The sequence below is a fragment of the Lepus europaeus genome, chromosome 4 (genome assembly GCF_033115175.1).
Source record: "Lepus europaeus isolate LE1 chromosome 4, mLepTim1.pri, whole genome shotgun sequence".
NCBI classification, from domain to species: domain Eukaryota; kingdom Metazoa; phylum Chordata; class Mammalia; order Lagomorpha; family Leporidae; genus Lepus; species Lepus europaeus.
In genome coordinates this window covers 126,641,765-126,662,597 of record NC_084830.1, presented here as the reverse complement: position 1 = coordinate 126,662,597, position 20,833 = coordinate 126,641,765, and the positions used below count along the sequence as shown (strand labels likewise).

Sequence of the window (20,833 nt, the reverse complement as noted above, 5' to 3'; positions counted from 1 at the left end):
CACAATTATTGCACAAAGTTCAATCACTGGTTTGTGGAGATGAATACTTTCTGGATTTTTTTTTTTAACTATCTTATGCTCTTTCTTACAGTAAGTATTATTACATACAGCATACTATTGGGAGGATATACGTAAAAAACATATTCTATACATTTAATTCATGTGATTTTATAAAAAGCTGGAAAGACCTACTAAAAATACTAAGCACTGGTTATCTCTAGTCTCTCATTTGTGCAACAAATCTTTAATGAGCACTTAGGTTGTTCCAGACTTCTGAGCTAAGCTGGAAGGGAATTTTTGTGGTGATGGCTGTTTATATTATCGTTACAATTATCATTACTATGATTACTAGGATAACGGTACTATCCCATCCTCAATGGGTTCATACATAATCCAGCAGGAAAAGCAAAAAAAAAAAAAAAAAAGTGGTAATAAATATAGGGTAGGTAAAATTACACTATTTAAGGTTTTGTAGGTTTTCCAGGTACTCAGTGATGTGTTATTATTAAAATTGGAGGAGAAAACCCCAACTGCTGGGACATTCACAGGATGGCTGAGCTGTTATTTTTAAGAAATAAACAAAGCACACTTATACCCGTATATACTTCCTCCCATTTACCGAGGGGACAGCGGTATGGTTTAGTAGCTAAGAGCACCAGCTATGGAGCTAGACTCTCTTCCAAGCCTGTGCTGCAGCAACCGTGACGTTAACTGCGTCTCGGCTGTACGTCTCTCTCAAGACTCCAGGGCGCGACGTGTGCGAGGGCCCCGGGACAGGGACTGGCACACAACCTCCCACGAGGTAACAGCTGCTATCAGTGCCCGTCGCGGCTATCTGTATCCTTACTGTCGTTACCAAGGCGGCTGTTTCTACACCAGCAGAACAGGCGCTTTCACGTCTTCCCGCGTCCAGGAGCGTTTCCCCAACGGGACACGCAGGGTCAACAAAGTTATCAGACGCTGACGATGAGAATCCACACAGCGCCTCGATATGCAAAGCGCTGTCCCACAGCGCCCGCACCCGCCTCTTCCCCCGGATCCGAGCCGCCCAACAACCTCGACTGCCTCGGCCTCTGGGGACCTCACATCCCGGCTGCCCCATCCCAGGAAGCCCGGCACTTAGCCCACCGCCACCCTCACCGCAATCACCGACGCCGACTCGCCGCTGCTACTGTGCCGGAAGTACTCCAGCAACGTGGAGGCGGGGCCGACTGCTCGAGAACACTTCCGGGTCAAGTAGCCACTCGGGCCGGAAGGAGGTCGGCGCCGCTCCGGTGAGTGAGGGTTCGCTGGGGATCTCTGCAAGGGAGGTGCTAGGGGCACGAAGGCTCGATTCGGAGCTGGTGGTCCGGCTCCGATGTGAAGTAGGATGGAGTGTCCGCCATGCTTTTGAAGGCCTGGCTTGGATGCAGTTCTCTCCTCGAAGGTTTTACTGAGCTCCGAATACCTGAAAGGAGCTATCCTGGGAGCTGGGGACACAGCGGTTCAGAGGGAACACGGGCCCACCTTCCAAGTAAGCTGACGTTCTCACGGGCCAAGCCGACCATAGGCAAGTCAGTATACAAGACTGTCTAAGCTGATAGTACTTTAAAGAAATTTAAACAGGATGATGTGAAAGAACGATTTGAGGGAGCAGTAAGCCTTGCGAAGATTTGGGTAGTGCATTCCAGGCAGAAGGAGTAGTAAGTGCAGAGGCCTTATGGTGGGACAGATTCCAAGCTCAAGGTAAAGAAAAAGGCCACAATGGCTGGGCAGAAGCAGCAAGATGAGGATGGAGGGAGGTGAGGACTGAGACTTGGGCACCCAGTCTTCTTGAGTCAGCGAAAGGAGTTTGACACTTGCATCTCAGTGGAAAACAGAAGAGTGACATGTTCTCATTAGGGACTTAAGATTACCTCTGACCCCTCATCGTATTCAGTTGCCCTTGAGCAGAGGGAAGGCATGAAATGCAGAGCGACAAAGCCAGGAAAGACAGCGCTACAGATATGAAAAACTGAATCCCTGAGAGGTGAGAAGATTTGGCCTTTAAAGAAGTCACGGCTTCCAACCCCATGTATTGTCAGCATTGAGAATTGTCTTAGTGTGCAGATACAACTGTTATCACTTCCTAAAACCCTTGGATGTTTTCCTTTGATTTTCATGGTGGTTTTCTAAATTTAGATTTATCAGTATCTTGGGAACTTGTTTAAAGGCCTGTTCCAAAAAAAACAAAATATGTATAAATATAAAGTAGACAACTTCCTCTTATTTTCTGTTGTAGTGAAAACTGGATAAAATTTGAGTCTCGAGTATGGAATCTTGGTAAGACACTTAAAATGCTGCTGATAATGAGCACAGCAGCAGCACTCAAACCTTTTGGTCTTAGACTCCCTTTACATTTTTTTTTTTTTTTTTTTTTGACAGGCAGAGTGGACAGTGAGAGAGAGAGACAGAGAGAAAGGTCTTCCTTTTTGCCGTTGGTTCACCCTCCAATGGCTGCCGCGGTTAGCGCGCTGCGGCCGGCACACCGCGCTGATCCGATGGCAGGAGCCAGGTGCTTCTCCTGGTCTCCCATGGGGTGCAGGGCCCAAGGACTTGGGCCATCCTCCACTGCACTCTCTGGCCACAGCAGAGAGCTGGCCTGGAAGAGGGGCAACCGGGACAGGATCGGTGCCCCGACCGGGACTAGAACCCGGTGTGCCGGCGCCGCAAGGCGGAGGATTAGCCTATTGAGCCGCAGCGCCGGCCTCCCTTTACATTTTTAAACATAGCTGTGAGTTCTTACCGTTTTGGACCTCAAAACAGAACTTTTTTATTTTCTTTTTTTTTTTTTTTTTTTTATTTGACAGGCAGAGTTATAGACAGAGAGAGCCAGAGAGAAAGGTCTTCCCTCCACTGGTTCACTCCCCAAATGGTCGCTATGGCCGGCACTGCACCGATCCGAATCCAGGAGCCGGGTGCAGGGGCCCAAGCACCCAGGCCATCCTGTACTGTCCTCCTGGGCCACAGCAGAGAGCTGGACTGGAAGAGGAGCAACCCTGTGCCTATATGGGATGCTGGTACCTCAGGCGGAGGATTAGCCAAGTGAGCCACAGCACCGGCCCCCAAAACACAACTTTCAAAAAAAGTTATTAATTCATTTTAAAATAGTAAACTCACTACATGTTAGCATAAGTAGCGATTTAAAAAGATGTTTTCCAAAATTAAAGCTACTGAAAATGGCATTGTTTTGCCTTTGAATATCTGGTTTGATAGAAGACAGCTAAAATCTTATATCCCCTACATCCATTCTCTTGTGATATTACTCATCATAATAGCCTCTGGAAAATTGCACCTTGTTGTGTGAGAATGAGATGGAAAAAAAGCAAATGTCTTAGTGTTACTGTTAAAGTAGTTCTGAAAGAAGTCTCAGGGACACCATAGAATCCCTACACCAACCACCCTTTGGGAATTGCTGCATTATGGTATTGTCATGACAAAAGAAAAGTGGGCTTGATCTATAAATGATTGCAACCCATATGCACAGTAAAAATGCAGATGCCACATAAATCTGAATAGGGCCCAGAAATAAGCATATTTAAAAGCACCAAAGATTAATTTGATATAAGAGGTTTAAAAATTACAGTTGAGAACATCTGAAATAGATCAAATTCTCCACCTTAGAGCATTCTGTCTGCTAAAATCAAGAAAGCTGTATTTGCTTATCTTCAAATCTCTGCATTAGTTTCCAGAGCCTAAAACTCTAGGAAGTTAGAAGGTTGTAGCATCACCTTTCTGACTACCAAATTGATGAGAGTCTGAACTCAAAATGCTGACCACTTGCAACAGCCAGTGGCCCAGTGTACAAACCGAGAAGATTTTTAGACTGTTACTTATTCCAGATTTTTTTTCTTTAAGATGTATTTGAAAGGCAGGATGACAGAGAGGAATAGACAGAAGGATACCGTCTGCTGGTTTACACCCTAAATGGCCAGAACAGGGCTGAGCCAGGCTGAAGCTAGAAACCATGAACTGCATCTAGTCTCCCACGTGCATGACAGGGATCCAGGGACTTGGGCCATCTTTCATTGCTTTCCCAGGCTCATTAGTAAGCAGCTAAATCAGAAGCAGGGCAACTGGGTCTTAAGTCACTGCTCCACAATGCCAGCCTACATTACAGTCTTTTGAATGGGTAGCTAATTGGTAAAAAAAAAAAAAAAAAGAGGACAACTGTGATAAGTCTTACCATAGAATACTTTTGAATATGGTGGAAGACTGAAAGAAACTCATCTAAAATTAAAACTTTATGAGAAGGCTTTCTAAATAAGATGAAATTAAAGTTGTATGTTAAAGAGAGGATCATGAATGGGACAGAAAGTTAAAAGCAAAAGGAACAGCTAGACCCAGTACTTTAAAGTCATTTAGAGAGAATAGTAAAACAAGCCTCATTGCGGCTTTCTGCCCAGGTGAAAAAAATTAGGAAGATTATAAGATTTAAGCAGAGGGGCCAGCACCATGGCGCACTAGGTTAATCCTCCACCTGCGGCGCCAGCATCCCATGTGGGCACCAGTTCTAGTCCCAGTTGCTCCTCTTCCAGTCCAGCTCTCTGCTGTGGCCTGGGAAGGCAGTGGAGGATGACTCAAGTGCTCGGGCCCCTGCATCCACATGGGAGACCAGGAGGACGCACCTGGCTCCTGGCTTCGGATCAGCGTAGCTCTGGCCATAGCGGCCATTTGGGAAGTGAACCAACAGAAGGAAGACCTTTCTCTCTGTCTCTTCCTCTCACTTTCTGTAACTCTACCTCTCAAATAAATAAAAATATTTTTAAAAAAAAATTAAGCGGAAAAAGCAGCGATGATGGTAATTAGCCTCCAGATGAGGAGACAGACTACTAGAGTACTTTGTAGCTAACTAGTGATAGAGGTGCAGCTGGAAACCAGACTTGGCCTCAGCTATTATTGTGTACATAGGCACTGACGGGCTCTATCTCCTGATTTCTGTTCTGCAGCCTGACTTATTCCTGGAAAATTATGAATGCCAGACCAGAATTTTAAGTTTATCTCAATGGTCAACGAAAAGTCACCATTAGCTTTTAAAATTTCCTTGCCTTGCTTGGGTCTGTGTTGAGGACATCTAGAAGGTGCAATAATGATAGTAATAGCATCTGTTTATAATTTACCCACACTAACGAGTTAGTTACTGTTTATAATCATATTCAGTGTGAAAACTTAAGACCTCAGGAACCCATGGCTTCATTCAGGGGTAGAATCAGGTACTTTAACTGCAGAGCCCATTCTCCGAGTCAGTGAGCTGTGATAATATTAAAATATTGGTATTTTAAAACTAGAAAAATTATGTGGCTATCACCAATCTGCATACCAGACAAATAGATGTAAGAGTGAGGAGTTCTCTTTTAGACACACTAAGTTTAAAACACCGTACTAGGGGATGTTTCACACTATAGAAGAAAGAATTGTGATCAGAGGAATCAAATCTAAGCCTGTTTCATTGATTTTTTTTTTTTTTTTTTGTTACTTGCACCTAGTAACTGTTCTACTCATGCTTATGCCAAAAAGGACAAAAGTTACAGGTATAACTGAAGCAATCATGGATTAGAAGCAAAGCTCTAGTAAAAATAAATACCAAAAAAGATGTTTCTTAGTGTGCCAGAATATGTATTGAAGTTTGAGGTGCATGATGGTTCCAAAATACTACTGAGAGGATAAGGGCTATTTTAGTTAGAAACCTTTAAGTAAATGAGCCTCAAAATGGTGATTTCTGTTTGAGTATTACTAACCTTTTTCATGATACAGATTCCCTAAAACAATACTTGAGTATAAGCAGAACAATTTTGTGTTTGTTCATTGCAAAGGATAGAGTAGTGCTAACAGTCTGTTCTTCATTTGCCTTTTTCCCTCTTGCCAATTCAGAATGCCACTTTGTCAATTTGTGTGCTGGGTGTGTAGGAACTCCTCCATTTTCCAAGTATGACAGTGCAGGCAGAGAAGAGCGGATGAGCTGTAAATACAGTTAGAACACGTTTAATTATGGAGAAGGAAGCATTAATATCCCAGTATAATTGGAGCAAAAAAGCAGTGCCATCTGGGCATCAGTGTTTTCCCCATCTGAGTTATCCCAGAACTCTTTCTGCAAACAGCAGCTTCCTCAGCCAACTTAATATTGAGCCATCAGAACGGAAATCAGCCACATCACTTCCTTATTTACTTATGTTGAGAAAATTGGAACAGAATGGAAATGTTTCTTCTCTTAGAAGTTGGCAAGAACAGCAACAAGGCAATCTGTGAGGGATAACAGCTACAGGCTCTCTTCTTTCTCCTTTTTTAAAATAGTATTCAGAATGGTTTTCTAGGGTAAAATCATCTACATTTCTGATTATTCATGATCCTAGCAAAGCTTTTATTCTCAAAAACCTAAAAGATGAAAAAGGAGTTATCAGTTATATTACTATTAATGATGAAGAAAGGTAATATAAAATTTATACCAAGTAACTTTATCCACAAGCAGAGTAGAGCCCTCTCTGTTTACAGGAAGATGGCACTTTGATTTTCCTTTTTGATCCCTCAGTTTTCCCACTTCAAATGTTAGCTGCATAATATGCACAATAACAGGCATATTATTGTGGGTAGTCCAAACTTACAAGTGAATTGCATTTCTAAAATTCATCAATTCCTCCTTTCTCTTTTGCCTTTACAGGACAATTGCACGTCTCTGTTACTTTTCACAGTGCCTTGTGTGTAGTTAGCTGTTTCTGCCTCTACCTCTGTCAAAGCTAATTTGTAAATTCCTGAAGATATAGGACAGTGTCCTAATTCACCTGAGCATCGCTCACAGCACCTGGTACTTCATTTTGCATGTGATGGGCCCCTGATTCTTCTGTGCTGATTTAGTCAGGCTAGAATGAGCAGAAAGATCCTGATCATTCAGGTCTTTCAGTGCTGCTGAAACCATCGCAGTCGATACAGTTCTATTTCAAGTAGCAGAAACCTATCCAACCCAGCTTACCTAAGAGAAGACTGGGTATTGGGAAATACATCAAGGATATCCTGTTCCCCCCACTTTGTGTTTTGTCAAACACTTGCCAACAGCCTCTTAGCTGCACATGGGTGTGTCTCCTAGTAGTTCCTGTCAGAAGTCCTTGGAATCCAGGATGCCACTTGTGTGAGTATGAAGTGCCTGGTATTGACAGCATGTAAGGTAGTTACAAGACCTGTTTGCCCTAGCAGGAGATCACTGTACCCGGCTACTTGTGCTTCCCTTGGCCTAATAGCAGATTAAGGTGTTCATAATGTTTTTCTGTACCCTGTTTTGTGAGTTGCTCTAAACTTCTGGTAGTCATGTGACTGACTGTTCAAAACAGGAACTGCAATCCTGCCCGCACAGGCCGGTTTGCTGGCCACATTCCAGTGTGTAAGGAGAATAGAGATCCATAGTGAGGATTATCTGTAGCCACAGCCACAGTGCAATCACTTTTGCTGAACTTCATGTTTTTTCTTTTACCTAACCATTTCCCATTTGCTTTCTTATTTACACATTCAGTCTCTGAAGAAAATTGAATAGAGATGCTTATTTCTTTAAAAAGAAAAAAATGTGTTGGAGTCAGAAGCCAGAGTAACATGCGTGAATCTGTTTTTCTCTCTCCGTACCTGCCCCTCTTCAAGTGCCCTCTCACTCCTGTCTTAGCATTCTCTCAATCCCCATTGTGCCTTCTCTCAACTTGTCTGTGTAAGTGGCCAAAACCCAACTTCCTTGGCCCCATTGTGTGCCTCTTCTTCAAATGGTCTGACCCACATGTGTCTTAATTCCAAGCACAAAGACTCTTATTAGTCAGCCTATGGATTGATTTCCTTCTGGACCCAAGAAGATAGAAGCAGGGCTCAAACACACCAGTCAGAGGCTAAGTAGATAGCAAAGGTTCTCCTTGGCAAACTCAGGACATGTAAAAACAATGTAACAACATGGGTGGAGGCCCAGCTCCACTTACAAGGCCTGTTTGATCCATAGTAAGCAAAATATGTATTTGTAGAGCTTATCTAAGAATCTTAGACTCGGTGTTTTATGTATACTATCTCAATCAGAGTTCATAATAATGCAGTAAAGATAAGTACTATTATTTTTCCCATTTTAAAGATGAAGGGATTGAGGCATAGAGGTGTTTTATAAAAGTTGCAATGCTGGTTAGTCAAAGCCAGGATTCAAATCCAGGGACTCTGGCTCTAGAGTCTCCTGTGCTACCTTGCCTTTATCAGAGATCTTCAGTTACACTGTTTAAGAGTCATCTAAATCCAGAGTGGAATGTGAGTGAGTAGTTCTTTGTTGTTGGAAATGTTTCCATTAGGCAGGATTGCTGCTGGCTGAGGCCATTAGAGATCAGTCTGTGGACTCAACTGTCTTAGAATCACCAAGGGAGCTAATTAAATACCATAAATTCTTATTCACTAGGTCTTGGATGTGACCCAGAAGTGTAAAATTTAACAAGCTGTGTGGGTGACTGTGATATTCTTCCTGATTTGGAAACTGAACTTGGTGCTCTTTTATTCTCACCATTATATTCTGGAACAAGATGGCAAATGAAGACATTGAGGGGTGGTAGTCAGTATGAAGAATGCCTTTCGTTAGGTACTTTAAGGTCTTCTGAGGCTATTTGTTGGCTGCTTTTATCACAAAGGCTATAGTAAGTGTTAGTAAAAGTATGTCAGTGTGAATAATTGGGATCCCTGTTGCATAACAATGTTCAATTTATGAAAACCTATCACATAGTTTATCAGATTTAGACTAATCTCCATCACTAAATATGTATTGAGCATGTGCTAGCTATGTTGTAGAGCAGTAAAAAATGAAGTCTGTGCCTGAATCAGGGCTCATTGGTGAGATGGAGTAGACTGACTAGCAGTACAGAGCAGCACATACCAGAGCCAGATGAGTAGTACAGATGGTGAGGGCTCTGGGGAGTCAGGGAGAAGCCATCTTCTATCCAGGTGTATGCTCTGGATCCTGGGAGAGGAATAGCCAGGCCTTGAAGGGAGGTTCAGGGGTGCTACATGAAAACAGGACTGCATGCAGCAGGACTGTGTGCCAACCCCTTGATTCTGAGGACACTAGTGGCCCTGTAGCCACTCACATGGAGCCTGTTCATTCTCCCAAAGCTCCTGGATCTCAGAGTGAGAAGAATGAATCCTTTTCCTCTATTTTGAGTTCTTCTACCCCATCTGCCTTGATCCTCAGGTAATGTGACCATTCCTCTAGTTGGCTCTGCCCCAATTCTTAGCCTTTCCGGTCTTTGACATCTTCATGTTGCACAAGTATCTCCTTCACTCACTTCGGCCACTGTTATAGCTGAAGTCCAACTCTGATTTCACCATGGGCCCATCTTCCCAGCAGAATAAAGAATCAGACCCAGCATTCTCTGGCCTGCCACCTCTCACTGTCAGTACTTAAGCTTTTTCCTGAACGCCTTCTGACCAGTGACCCCTCTGTTCTTTTCTAGTGCCCTAGTCTTCTACCTGGAGCACTTCCATTCTTTTTAATTTTTAAAGATTTTATTTATTTATTTGAGAGGTAGAGTTACAGACAGAGAGGGGGAGACAGAAAGATCTTGCATCCACTGGTTCACTCCCCAAATGGCTGCAATGGCCAGAGCTGAGTCGATCTGAAGCTGGGGCTTCTTCCAGGACTTCCATGCAGGTGCAGGGGCTCAAGCAGCTGGGCCATGTTCTACTGCTTTCCCAGGCCATAGCAGAGAGCTTTATTGGAAGAGGACAGCTGGGACACGAACCGCTGCCCATATGGAATGCCGGCAACAGAGGTGGGGGCTTAGCCAGGTACCTCACAGCACCGGTTCCAGCACTTCCATTGTTGATGCCCGTTTATCCCTCAGGTCCTGCTGCATACCTCGCTTTCTCAGGGTGGTCCTCTGTGATAATTAGCTCCCCATGTCTGGTCCTTTTATGGCAGCCTGTATTTTCCCTTAGACAACTTTTGTATATATTTCGTTAGTATCTGTAGTATCTACCAGACTGGGCTCCAAGAAGGCAGAGACACTGCCTATAGGACAGTAAATTGACACATAGTAGGTGCTCAGTAGGTAGTGTTGAATAGATAAAAATGGATACCTCCAGTCTAGACTCAGTGGTGAGAAAGAGTGAGGAGGAAAGAGATGGCAGGATGAGAAATGAGGCAGTATAAGAATAAGCTAGAGGGGCCAGCTCTGTTGCAATAGGTTAATTCTCCACCTGTGGCGCCAGCATCCCATATGGGTGCCAGTTCAAGACTCGGCTGCTCCTCTTCCAATTCAGCTCTCTGCCATGGCCTGGAAAAGCAGTAGAAGATGGCTCAAGTGCTTGGGCCCCTGCACCCACGTGAAAGACCTGGAAGAAGCCCCGGCTTCTGATAGGCTCAGCTCCAGCCTTTGCAGCCATTTGGGGAATGAACCAGTGGATGGAAGATCTTTCTGTCTCCACCCCCCCCCCCACCTAACTCTACCTCTCAAATAAATAAATAAAATCTTTTAAAAAAAAAAAAAAGTAAGCTAGAGGTTATGGAGGTTTTTGTTTCTTTGTGTTTGATTCCCTACAAAAATAGTAGGCCTCCAACTTAGAGTTCAAAGCAGGTGGCAGTGTCTCTGAAAGTAATAATACTTTGTTTTCATTGTGCTTATGTGTTCAGTTTTTTTAACCCACAAAAGTGATACAGTTTCCTTTTTTTTTTTTTTTTTTTTTTTTTGACAGAGTGGACAGAGAGACAGAGAGAAAGGTCTTCCTTTGCCATTGGTTCACCCTCCAATGGCTGCTATGGCCGGCGCACCGCGCTGATCCGAAGCCAGGAGCCAGGTGCTTCTCCTGGTCTCCCATGGGGTGCAGGGCCCAAGCACTTGGGCCATCCTCCACTGCACTCCCGGGCCACAGCAGAGAGCTGGCCTGGAAGAGGGGCAACCAGAACAGAATCTGGCGCCCCGACCAGGACTAGAACCCGGTGTGCTGGCACCACAGGTGGAGGATTAGCCTGTTGAGCCGTGATGCCGGTGGATACAGTTTCCTTTTAAAATGTATATAGATAAAATAATGAGTTAAAGAAAAAGCATAAATGATAATTATTAGATACTCAGATATGAAAAAAAAAAATCAAAAGACTGACAGTAGAAGCAATGAATGAAGTTTAGAAAATACTTTGTTCAACCTCCAGGGAACTTATCAAAGTACTATGGAAAGCCTGAAGCACTGTATCAACACTTGTAGCCCATCACCATTGAGAACCACAGGTCTAGAATAAAGGATAAAATCATATCTTCCAACTGTTGTATATCTTGTAATGAAAAAGATCTTGAGAGTTTACACGTCAAGCCCTTAGCCCAGTGCCTAGCATATGGCTATCATTCAGTAAGCTTTGTTTCTGTTGTTTTTGCCATCACCCATTCTTTAAAAAGACCAGGTTCTAATCTGAATTCTCCTGCTAACTTCTAGCATACTCTTAAGGAATAAGTCACTGTGAGTGGAATAGATTGGATTGGATCATTTCTAAGATTCCCTATTATTCTCAGGTCTTTTTTTCTTCAGTGTCATTTATATGGAGTTTTAGAAAGAAATGGAAATAAACATGTTCAGTCTATCATGTGTAGACTAGATCTAAAATTTTTTGTTTTATTCTAAATGCCCATCTTTCAGTCTTAAAAATTAGAAAATTATTGTCATTAATCAATCATCATTTCAGGGGCTAATAAAAATTAAATGACGTTTACAAGTTATTATAATTCAAACTTTAAGTTTAATGACAAAATAGAATGAGCCATTGTTTTTTATGTTCTATGATCAAACAGCCTCTGTGTAAGTATAAAGGTGGGTAAATGTCATTTCCAAAACTAATTATCTTGGATCTTTACAAGAAATAAAGCTAGATAGTTCCTCCCATATTTTACACAAGTAGAAGTTGAAATTTTCCTTTGAGAGTTGGTGATTTAAAAAGGAAATCAAATTACCAGGAAGGTGCCCATAAACACATGGATTCTTAGACTGGAATGATTTTTTGCTTTTTATTAGTGATATTTGGCTCTTTTAAATTTGTCTAACTACCTTTCCCTGTAGTTTTATATTTGCATTTCTACTAGTTAGACACTTAAGATGTCAATTCTTCTCTTAGCTACTTTAGCTAATTTTACAGACTTTAATAGCTGGAAATTTGGTATTCTTATAAACTGGTAAAGATACTGTATTATTATGTCTCAATATTGATCAAACTATTAAAGGAAAATTCATTTGTCTAACATTCATGCCCAAAAGGGAGCTTCTTTGGCCTCATAAGTCAGTAACAATTTATGTATATGCAGGAAATACAATTTTCTTCCTAACATTAAGGCAAAAAACTACAAGTGCCCTACATTATTTATGTCTTTGTACTCAAATTTTGAGCTCCATGGTTATGATTATGATATGCTATTTGATTTACATTATTGATATGACAACAGATGGTAGCGGTACAGGTTGAAATAAAAGATCATTATACTAAATATTTTAGCTTCATTGGCTCCCTGTTGCATACAAATTGTCAGAATGAAATAAAATCATAGCCTTTTAGCACTAGAAGAGTCCTTAGAGATTATCTCATCCAATCTCTCATTTGACAGATGAGAAAACAGAAGCCCAGAGAGAATGTTACTTGCCAGGATTGAAAAGCTAGTTAGTTGCAAAGCTAGGACCAGAATCTAGGTCTGCTGTTGGCTAATTCAGTGCTTTTTCTCCCATCTCTGTATGAGTACCATTTACTCTAACAGTGTCACATCTGTTTATTTCTGGAACATACAGAGTTTTACCCCATTATGAATCTCAGTTGGTTAAAATCAGTTGGCTTTCTTTCAGGTTGGTCTCTGCTCTCATCTTTTAATCCTGAAGACTTTAAGCTATACCTGGATCTAGCACTCTTTTGGAAAACTTCCCTACCAAGCAATAAATTACACACAGTACCTTTGTATAAAAGCTTTTGGATTCTCCAAATCTAAACAAGATTTTTCTTCCATTTTCCCATGAAGCTGCATTGCTGCTTATTCATTTTAGTGGTGAGTGTTACTGTTCCAGCTGCTTTTGTTTTAGAAGATGTGGACTTCGGCCAAATGGTCCCACTGGGAACAAATGATACTTCTTACAATGCATCATTTCCCCGAAGCTTTGAACTCTCAGCAGGCTCACACTTGGGTGATGATGTCATCATAGCCAAAGAAGGAACTAGTGTTTCCATCGAGTGTCTTCTCACAATCAGTCACTATGAAGATGTCCACTGGTACAACTCAAAAGGACAGCGACTGGATGGCAGAGGCAGAGGTAACTGTGTCAAGGTGTAATTAATCAAGATGACTCATTTCCTGTTCTCTCTTCTTCATTTCAGGATATAGTCAATGAGAAATCTCAAAGATTGAGGTGCCAGGATGAATAGCTTAAAACTTTGAAAAGCCTGGGGTGTTGTGCCTCTAAGAAAAAAAAGCAAAGTAATTATAATTATTTCAATGAAGAAAAGAATAAAGATTAGTTATAAATTAAAAAGTATTTACATGATAACAATGGGCTATTTTCTGTCTTGATGGTTTCCTTCATTGAAGGTAGACCAAATCAGCACTGCTGCATACAGCTATGCAGGCAACCATTCACCTTCACTACAGTGTGAATAGTTCAGTGAAGAGGCCCATTGTGAATAGATCAAGAAGGGTTTTGGCTAGACTTCAGAAAATGTGTCATTAATATAAAATTATTTGCTCTCAAATAGGTTCCTATAAATATTAGAGAAAATCCATGTTTCTTTTTACTGTTTTTCTTAAAGATTTATTGATTTATTTGTTAAATGTATTTGAAAGGCAGAATTACATAGAGAGGGAGAGACAGAGATCTTCTATGCACTGGTTCACTCCCCAAATGGCCACAGGGCTGGGCCAGTCTGAAGCCAGGAGCCAAGAACTCCATCAAAGTCTCCCATGTGGGTGACAGGGACCCAGAGAATTGTGCTGTTATCCACTGCTTTCCCATGCACATTAGCAGGGAGTTGGATCGGAAGCAGAGCAGCTGGGACTCGAACCAGTACTTCAGTATGGGATGCCAACATCCCAAATGGTAGCTCAACCCATTGTGCCCCAATACCAGTGCCTAGTGTATTTCTTAAAATGAGAATAAATCTCTGCATAAAACCTTGAGTTCCTCTGAGAATTAGAAGGGTACTGAGGAACTCTACATATTTCCATTTTTTTTCTATTCTATTTCTTAATGGCAAACAGGAAAGTTTCTCTTGCATTTTTTTGATAACTCAGTCCTAAAACTCAGAACCATGATGATAATGCAACCACTAGTGTCTCCCTTTTGACAGGTTTTTATTTAATTTTACTATTTCTGGACCTGTGAACACATCCTAATCTAGACTGTTTCCTTAATCATTTTTCTATTAGAAAAATCTTTTTAATGAGTACCTGAGTTATATAAAGTATCTCAAAAAGAACTCATCATGAAAAGCCAAAGAGATAGAGATCAATTCTAGGTTCCCCACAAACTATTCTTAAGAAAAGTCCACCTTTTCTGTTTTGTTAGGTAGATAGTTTAATGTCCTTAAATATAAAGGATATTGGTTATCCATATTGAGGTGGAAAATAGAAAAGGAGACAGAATTGTATGCCAAATATTGTAACCTCTGCAGACAAGTCACTGGTCACCAAGGATGAAAAGAGTTTAAATCATTAATCAGCCTTTTTAACATATGTACTTGTTAAATCAGAATCTCTGGAATGGTGGCCACAATGTATATTTTGAACATCATGTGTATTTGAACTCATTGAACTAGACTCCTGTCTCCTCTGGGCTCTAGGTATCCTAGCCAAATAATGTGATCATTACAGCCTGGCTGTGTAAACAAAACCTTAGATTAGAACAAGACCAGCCAAGAGGAATGACAGTTTAGTTTCCTATTTTGCCTTTACTATTTGCTACGAATACCTATCATGGATGCCTTCAGCAGCAGCCCTGGAGTATGGTATTAAATTTTATGAATCTCAAGTGAGAGGATTTTAAAGAGCATGTCTGTCTCATATGAGGTTCATAAATCTTGAGCTATTACCAGCAAGTGAGCTAGAGTCTAGATTTTGGTCATACTGCAGTGGTTGATGAATGGAGTCTAGTTCATCATACCTTGGTTTCAAAGGGTATCCTTTTTATAGCTCCAAGTTCATAAAATAGAAGCTTATAGAATATGTAGCTATGAATATGAATATAGCTACATATTCTCCTCTTTTGCATTAATGAAGTGACAGTTCTTAAAAATAGTTATATAATTAGATAAGTTTGGGTGGTAACAAAAGGGGCACAACCCAGAGTGCTTACTGTTTATGTGCCACTAAAATAATCCATAACCCTAGACTCTTGGGGATGACAAAGATTTGAAGTAATGCACCAGCCTCTCCCATCATACCACCTCCATTTCTTAGGACACACACTCATACTGCAGGTTAGCCCATCCATCCTCTTTGAATGGCTTACATAGTTAAAGCAGAGAGAACTCAAGAATTTGCCACAAGGTGGAAATTGTGGAGGCAAAGCCAAGTCACCAAAGGATGTTGAATCATGGCAGGTGGTCAGTATGCTTTATTTTTTATACTCTTATGTACTTTTATACATGTGTTCCCTGAATGAGGATATCTTCATAAACCAAAGAGAGACCATGTGCTTTAGATTTAAAACAAGCATACACATCTTAAGGACAATTTTATTCTCTTTGCCAACATGTTCATTTATCCTGACTTGTGATGTATGTCCTTGGCTTATGCTTCAGTTATTCTTGCCAGAAAATCAAGATATCATCATCAACAAACCATTCCTAACAAAACAAATTGACACTTCCAAGGCATGCCAGATTAGCCAGCAAGCAATTGAACAAGTGTATTAAATGCTAGAGTTTTTTTAAATAACTTTTGTTTCTTGCTATATAGTGTCATTGTAGAAAGTGAACAGTTAAATAAAAACATGAAAATTATTTATAACCCATTATCCCAGAAATAACTATTGTTTGTTACTTCTGAGGCATATGCTTCTAGTATATGAAAATGTATAGGTGGAGAGTGTGATATAGATACACATGCAAATAAAAAATTTTTTGCTAAGATTAGTGATTTAGTATTATGTACCTACCTCTCTCCCTGAAAGGCTTTTTATGTCTAGCCATGAAAAGCAAGCTGTGGTAGCTATTAGTGGCAGGAACAAAAATCTTACTTCCTTTTTAAATTCTAGGCTAATTAAATTCTGACTGTGGACATACCAGTCTGCCTTTTTTTTACATAACTGAAACAAACAAGAGAATCTGAGTTAAGTCAAAATACTTTTATAAAGAGAGAGCATACCAATGAGACAGTTAGATATTCAGTAATAATATTCTTTATGCTGTAATTTTTTTTTCATTTTTGTTGGATTACCAGGTGGAAAATGGTTGGTTTCTGATAACTTCCTAAATATTACCAACGTAGCCTTTGAAGATCGTGGGCTCTATACATGTATTGTCACGTCTCCACTTCGTGCCTCCTACTCTGTCACCCTGCGAATTATCTTCACCTCAGGAGACATGAGTGTCTACTACATGATTGTTTGCCTGATTGCCTTTACAATCACTCTCATCTTGAATGTCACACGGTTGTGCATGATGAGCAGCCATCTTCGCAAGACAGAGAAGGCCATCAATGACTTTTTCAGAACTGAAGGGGCTGAGAAACTTCAGAAGGCCTTTGAGATTGCAAAACGCATCCCCATCATCACATCAGCCAAGACCCTAGAGCTTGCCAAAGTCACACAATTTAAGACCATGGAGTTTGCACGTTACATAGAAGAACTGGCAAGAAGCATTCCTCTTCCACCCCTTATTCTAAACTGCCGAGCTTTTGTTGAGGAAATGTTTGAGGCTGTGCGAGTGGATGACCCTGATGACATAGGGGAAAGAATTAAAGAGAGACCGGCCTTGGATGCTCAGGGTGGCATCTATGTCATTAACCCGGAGATGGGGCGGAGTAATTCACCAGGAGGAGATTCAGATGATGGCTCTCTGAATGAACAAGGCCAAGAGATAGCAGTTCAGGTTTCTGTCCACCTTCAGTCAGAGACGAAAAGTATTGGTACAGATTCTCAAGACAGCACTCATTTCAGCCCTCCAGATGATATAGGATCTGCAGAACCTAACTCCAGCTACAAAGATGGGGCATACGAAAACTCGCAGCTGTGAGCTAGCCTACTACTTACAAAAACCACTCAGAAAGGGGCCTGTTTCTTACAGGATAACATTTTTACCAAAAAATGGCTAGGGTTTTCCCCTCGTTAGTAAGCAGATTAGAAGGTGAATTTCCGAAATCTTGGATAAAGTGCAGGGTTTTTCCTATCTGATATTTCTCAGTCTTTTTCTTCAAACCTGGTTTAATGATGCATGTTAAAAGTTCAGGAAGCCTGAGAGATAAATGTGATGGGAAAAGTGCTTAACTAGGAGTCTCATGGCTTCTCTTCTGGTCACATTTATTCTGTTGGTAGATCAGACCCTTACTTTGAAGCCTCAAGTTTTCCCATCAGTAATGTGAGGGATTTGCATTACTTGAAATGTGAAGTTTCTAGCCGTATAACTTCTTACCCATTCCCTAAACAAACCACAAAAATCTTCAGTATATCTCTAAGTAAATCCTTCCCCTAGACTTCTATTCCCTTTCTGGGGGAAGGATCAAGCTGAGATGTTATTCTGGGATCTAGATTCCACATCAGTGCCATAATGCACATAGGTGTGGGTATATTATTTAGATGTTCTCCATGTGTAGTATACAGTTATATGTGCTAAGTTGAATCTTCAATGTAGCAATGACTTGTTTTACCGATATCAGGGAGTAATTGCTCTTTAGCAAACTACTTTCCGTGAGTAATTCGGTCCTTCTTGGGGAACATCTTGTCTTTTTAACTTACGGAGATAGCATTTAGGTCATTGAGGCTGGCAGTGATTTCCCATTTGATCTCCCAGCATGAGCTATTTGTTCCTAAGGAATAGTGTCTTTGATGCTTTTAGAATAAGAACAGGTCAAATCATTTTGTTTGATAAATCATGGATTTTGATATTTCTTTTAACAGAATTCTCAGGCTTTCCTTTTGTAAAGTATTAGACTCTACTTATGGGTTCTGTGTTGGGATCCCATTCTAGGAGATACCCAAGAACCGGGTTTCTCTACACCTCTGTCAGCACTCTTGCCCTCTTTGGTTTGAAATATGGTGCTAAAGGTTGTATGCCTCCTTGTTTTGTTTATATTTTATTGTGGAGGTTTTGTTTTTGTGTATTTCAGATAGATAACTGAGCTAGGGCTGCTTTTGTGGCCTTTCTGAGGAGCTCTTGCCAGAAATACATAACTGTGTTTAGTGTGTTACCATGTTAAACACACAGACACGCAAAAGATATAGACATAAAGAGGAAGAAAAACAATGCATGGTGCCACCTGGTTCAGCTGTGTATAATAAGCACTCACGATGGCATTTCCTGCCTGGCTGAGATCAGATAGAGTGAAATTGTAAATACGCTTCAGAAGAATTTCCTCAGCTGTGGGAAGTTTGGTGAATTTGGCAGTGGAGCTCCATTTGGTGCTTCACATTTCCTCATTTGGCATCTAATTATTGAAACGATACTTGAGAGACTCCTGAGGGAAATGTGCAGAGTTTTAATCAGGATTTTAATTTAAGGTTTCAACTAGAGGAAGATAGGAAATTCAAAGTGTGACCAGTAGAACTGATGCCTCCGTTTGTCCAGGCTTATGAGAAATAACACACCTGCTCCGGATTGCATGAGTGAATCAATGTGCAGTTTTATCAGATGGCATTATGGATAAAGATGATAGCGCTGCCTTTCTGTCTCTCAGGCTGTTTCCATGGAGACCTCCAGAGCCAAACAAAAGCTACCATTTAGCCAAAGCTTGCCCAGCCTGGCTCATAGACCTACACTTCAAGGAAAACAGCTTTCATACATTTGGCTGTGAGAGCAAGGGCTCTTGAACATATCATGGATTATGGAATGCATTTTCCCTTCCTACAATATTTCTTTTGAAAAATTAAAAAAATTTAAATCCCTTGTCTGGGACAGTCCCCTCAATATCCCTCACATCTTCAGGTAATACCTTCAACCCTATTGTACTGTAGAAGTTTCAGATCATCTCTTAGAATGTAGTTTGTCACATTATACAGAATAGTTTTGCCCCACATGAGGAGGTATTTAAAAAACTAAGTTTGCACAGTTATATTTAAGTACATCAGTGTATCCTGGACAAATTATTTTAGAAACAAAATGGTGACCTGATATGGTGGCCAAAGTAATTAGTTTACTTTGAATCTTCCACATTATGGTGCCATTTATGAGGAATTAAACTAAGTCAAAACTTAATCAGAGATGGTATTCTTTTGAAAAGCTCATTTGCAGGAGGAGAAAAGCAACACTTCCTGATATTTTCTGTATCAAATACTTTCATATTTAATTAATAGCCTAATGTTATCTTTTTGTATCATCCTTAATGTTTTGAACCTAAACTGCAAACTAAAACAGTCATCTAATGTTAACTGTGGTGTATTTATCTTTTTGTCTTGCTGGATTTTATAGTTATTGAAAAATGCCTTTATGCAGAAATATGTATTGAAAATAGTTGTCATCTCATTTGTAAATTTTGTATTGTGATTTAATGAACCTTATTGTCCTTATAAAATGAAATGATTGCTTTGTAAAATAAATTCACCAAAACTCAACATTTAAGCACCTTAATGTATTCGTTACCAGTGCAGAATCAGAAAGGCATCTTTTTAATTGATACCCCACGTGTGTTTATAGGTGATTTGATTACCATGTGTTTTGCAGCCTGCTTTCCCTTCAGTCCAACAGCCACCGTGAGTTTCTCGGTCCAGTCTGTGCCATACACTGCTTGTAATTTCACCCTGTATCAGAATTTGTTGGGTCTCAGAATGGCACAAAAGCACTGCATGCTTGTTTTCTAGAACCCACCCTGTCCTGCTGGGTGCTAACCTTGTCTCCACACACCAGCAATTGTAACACAAATATATTGTATTTTCTGAGTCACAGTGGTCTCTCATCTAGGCTGGGAATGTTGAAAGTGCTCAACTTTATATCATAACTCCTAGTTTCTCATGAAAAAAAATAAATGAGTATTTATAAATTTCAGATAATGTTTATATGGTCAACTTTTTTTTTTTTTTTTTTTTTTTTTTTGCCAGGCAGAGTTAGAGAGAGAGAGACAGAGAGTTATAGACAGTGAGAGAGAGAGAGAGAGAAAGGTCTTCCTTCCGTTGGTTCACTCCCCTAATGGCCACTACAGCCAGTGCTGCAGCTATTCGACGCCAGAAGCTGGGTACTTCCTCCCGGTATCCCATGCAGGTGCAGGAACCCAAGCACTTGGGCCACCCTCCACTGCCCTCCCAGGCCACAGAAGAGAGCTGAACTGGAAGAGGAGCAACCAGGACTAGTACCCAAACACCTTAGCCAAACACCTGCCCAGTGATTAAACAAGAGCTTTGCATGTGATGTGGATTCCACCATCTCTACCCACTTCAACCTTATATATTTTTACTAAGCATCTATATTTTCTTCTTGCTGCAAGCCACACTCAGATCAATATCCTACCCACAACAAATCTGCAGATACTAGACTATGCTCCATGGCCCTAACTTTGATAATTTCCCAGTGCTGAAGTAAAAACATTGCTAGTAAAGGCAAAGGGTTGAACAAAGGCCTAGAGATAAAAGGATATACTCCATGTTTTACAGAGTATGTGATAAAAATGTAAAGCATATAATTAGATTTGGCAGGGTAACAAAGCAGCTGTGGTAGGGCTAA

At 40.8% G+C, this 20,833-nt stretch overlaps 2 protein-coding genes across 4 annotated transcripts in view; one reads left to right on the top strand and one right to left on the bottom strand.

Moving 5' to 3' along the window:
* FAM114A2 (family with sequence similarity 114 member A2) overlaps positions 1–1,203 on the bottom strand; it is a 40,163-nt gene extending 38,960 nt beyond the window's left edge. Inside the window, exon 1 of the mRNA XM_062188801.1 lies at positions 1,141–1,203. The gene's annotated coding sequence lies outside the window, so the exon portion shown is untranslated. The remainder of the gene's footprint in view (positions 1–1,140) is intronic.
* Positions 1,204–1,233: 30 nt separating this feature from the next.
* On the top strand, positions 1,234–19,731 carry MFAP3 (microfibril associated protein 3). Of its 3 annotated transcripts, none has more exons than XM_062188798.1 (3): positions 1,234–1,274; positions 12,826–13,284; positions 16,407–19,731. In XM_062188798.1, exons 2-3 carry the CDS (start codon positions 12,990–12,992, stop codon positions 17,198–17,200), a joined length of 1,089 nt encoding a protein of 362 aa, XP_062044782.1. In that variant the 5' UTR covers positions 1,234–1,274; positions 12,826–12,989; the 3' UTR covers positions 17,201–19,731. The 3 variants fall into 3 exon arrangements, with proteins under 3 accessions (XP_062044782.1, XP_062044781.1, XP_062044784.1); XM_062188797.1 differs by lacking the exon at positions 1,234–1,274 and adding an exon at positions 1,289–1,513; XM_062188800.1 differs by lacking the exon at positions 1,234–1,274 and adding an exon at positions 1,576–2,008.
* The last annotated feature ends 1,102 nt before the right edge of the window (positions 19,732–20,833 follow it).

Coding starts and splice junctions, on each gene's coding strand:
- MFAP3 (XM_062188798.1), top strand. CDS start 12,990: ATGAAGCTGCATTGCTGCTTATTCATTTTAGTGGTGAGTGTTACTGTT. Junction 13,285..16,406: donor ACTGGATGGCAGAGGCAGAG/GTAACTGTGTCA, acceptor TTGGATTACCAG/GTGGAAAATGGTTGGTTTCT.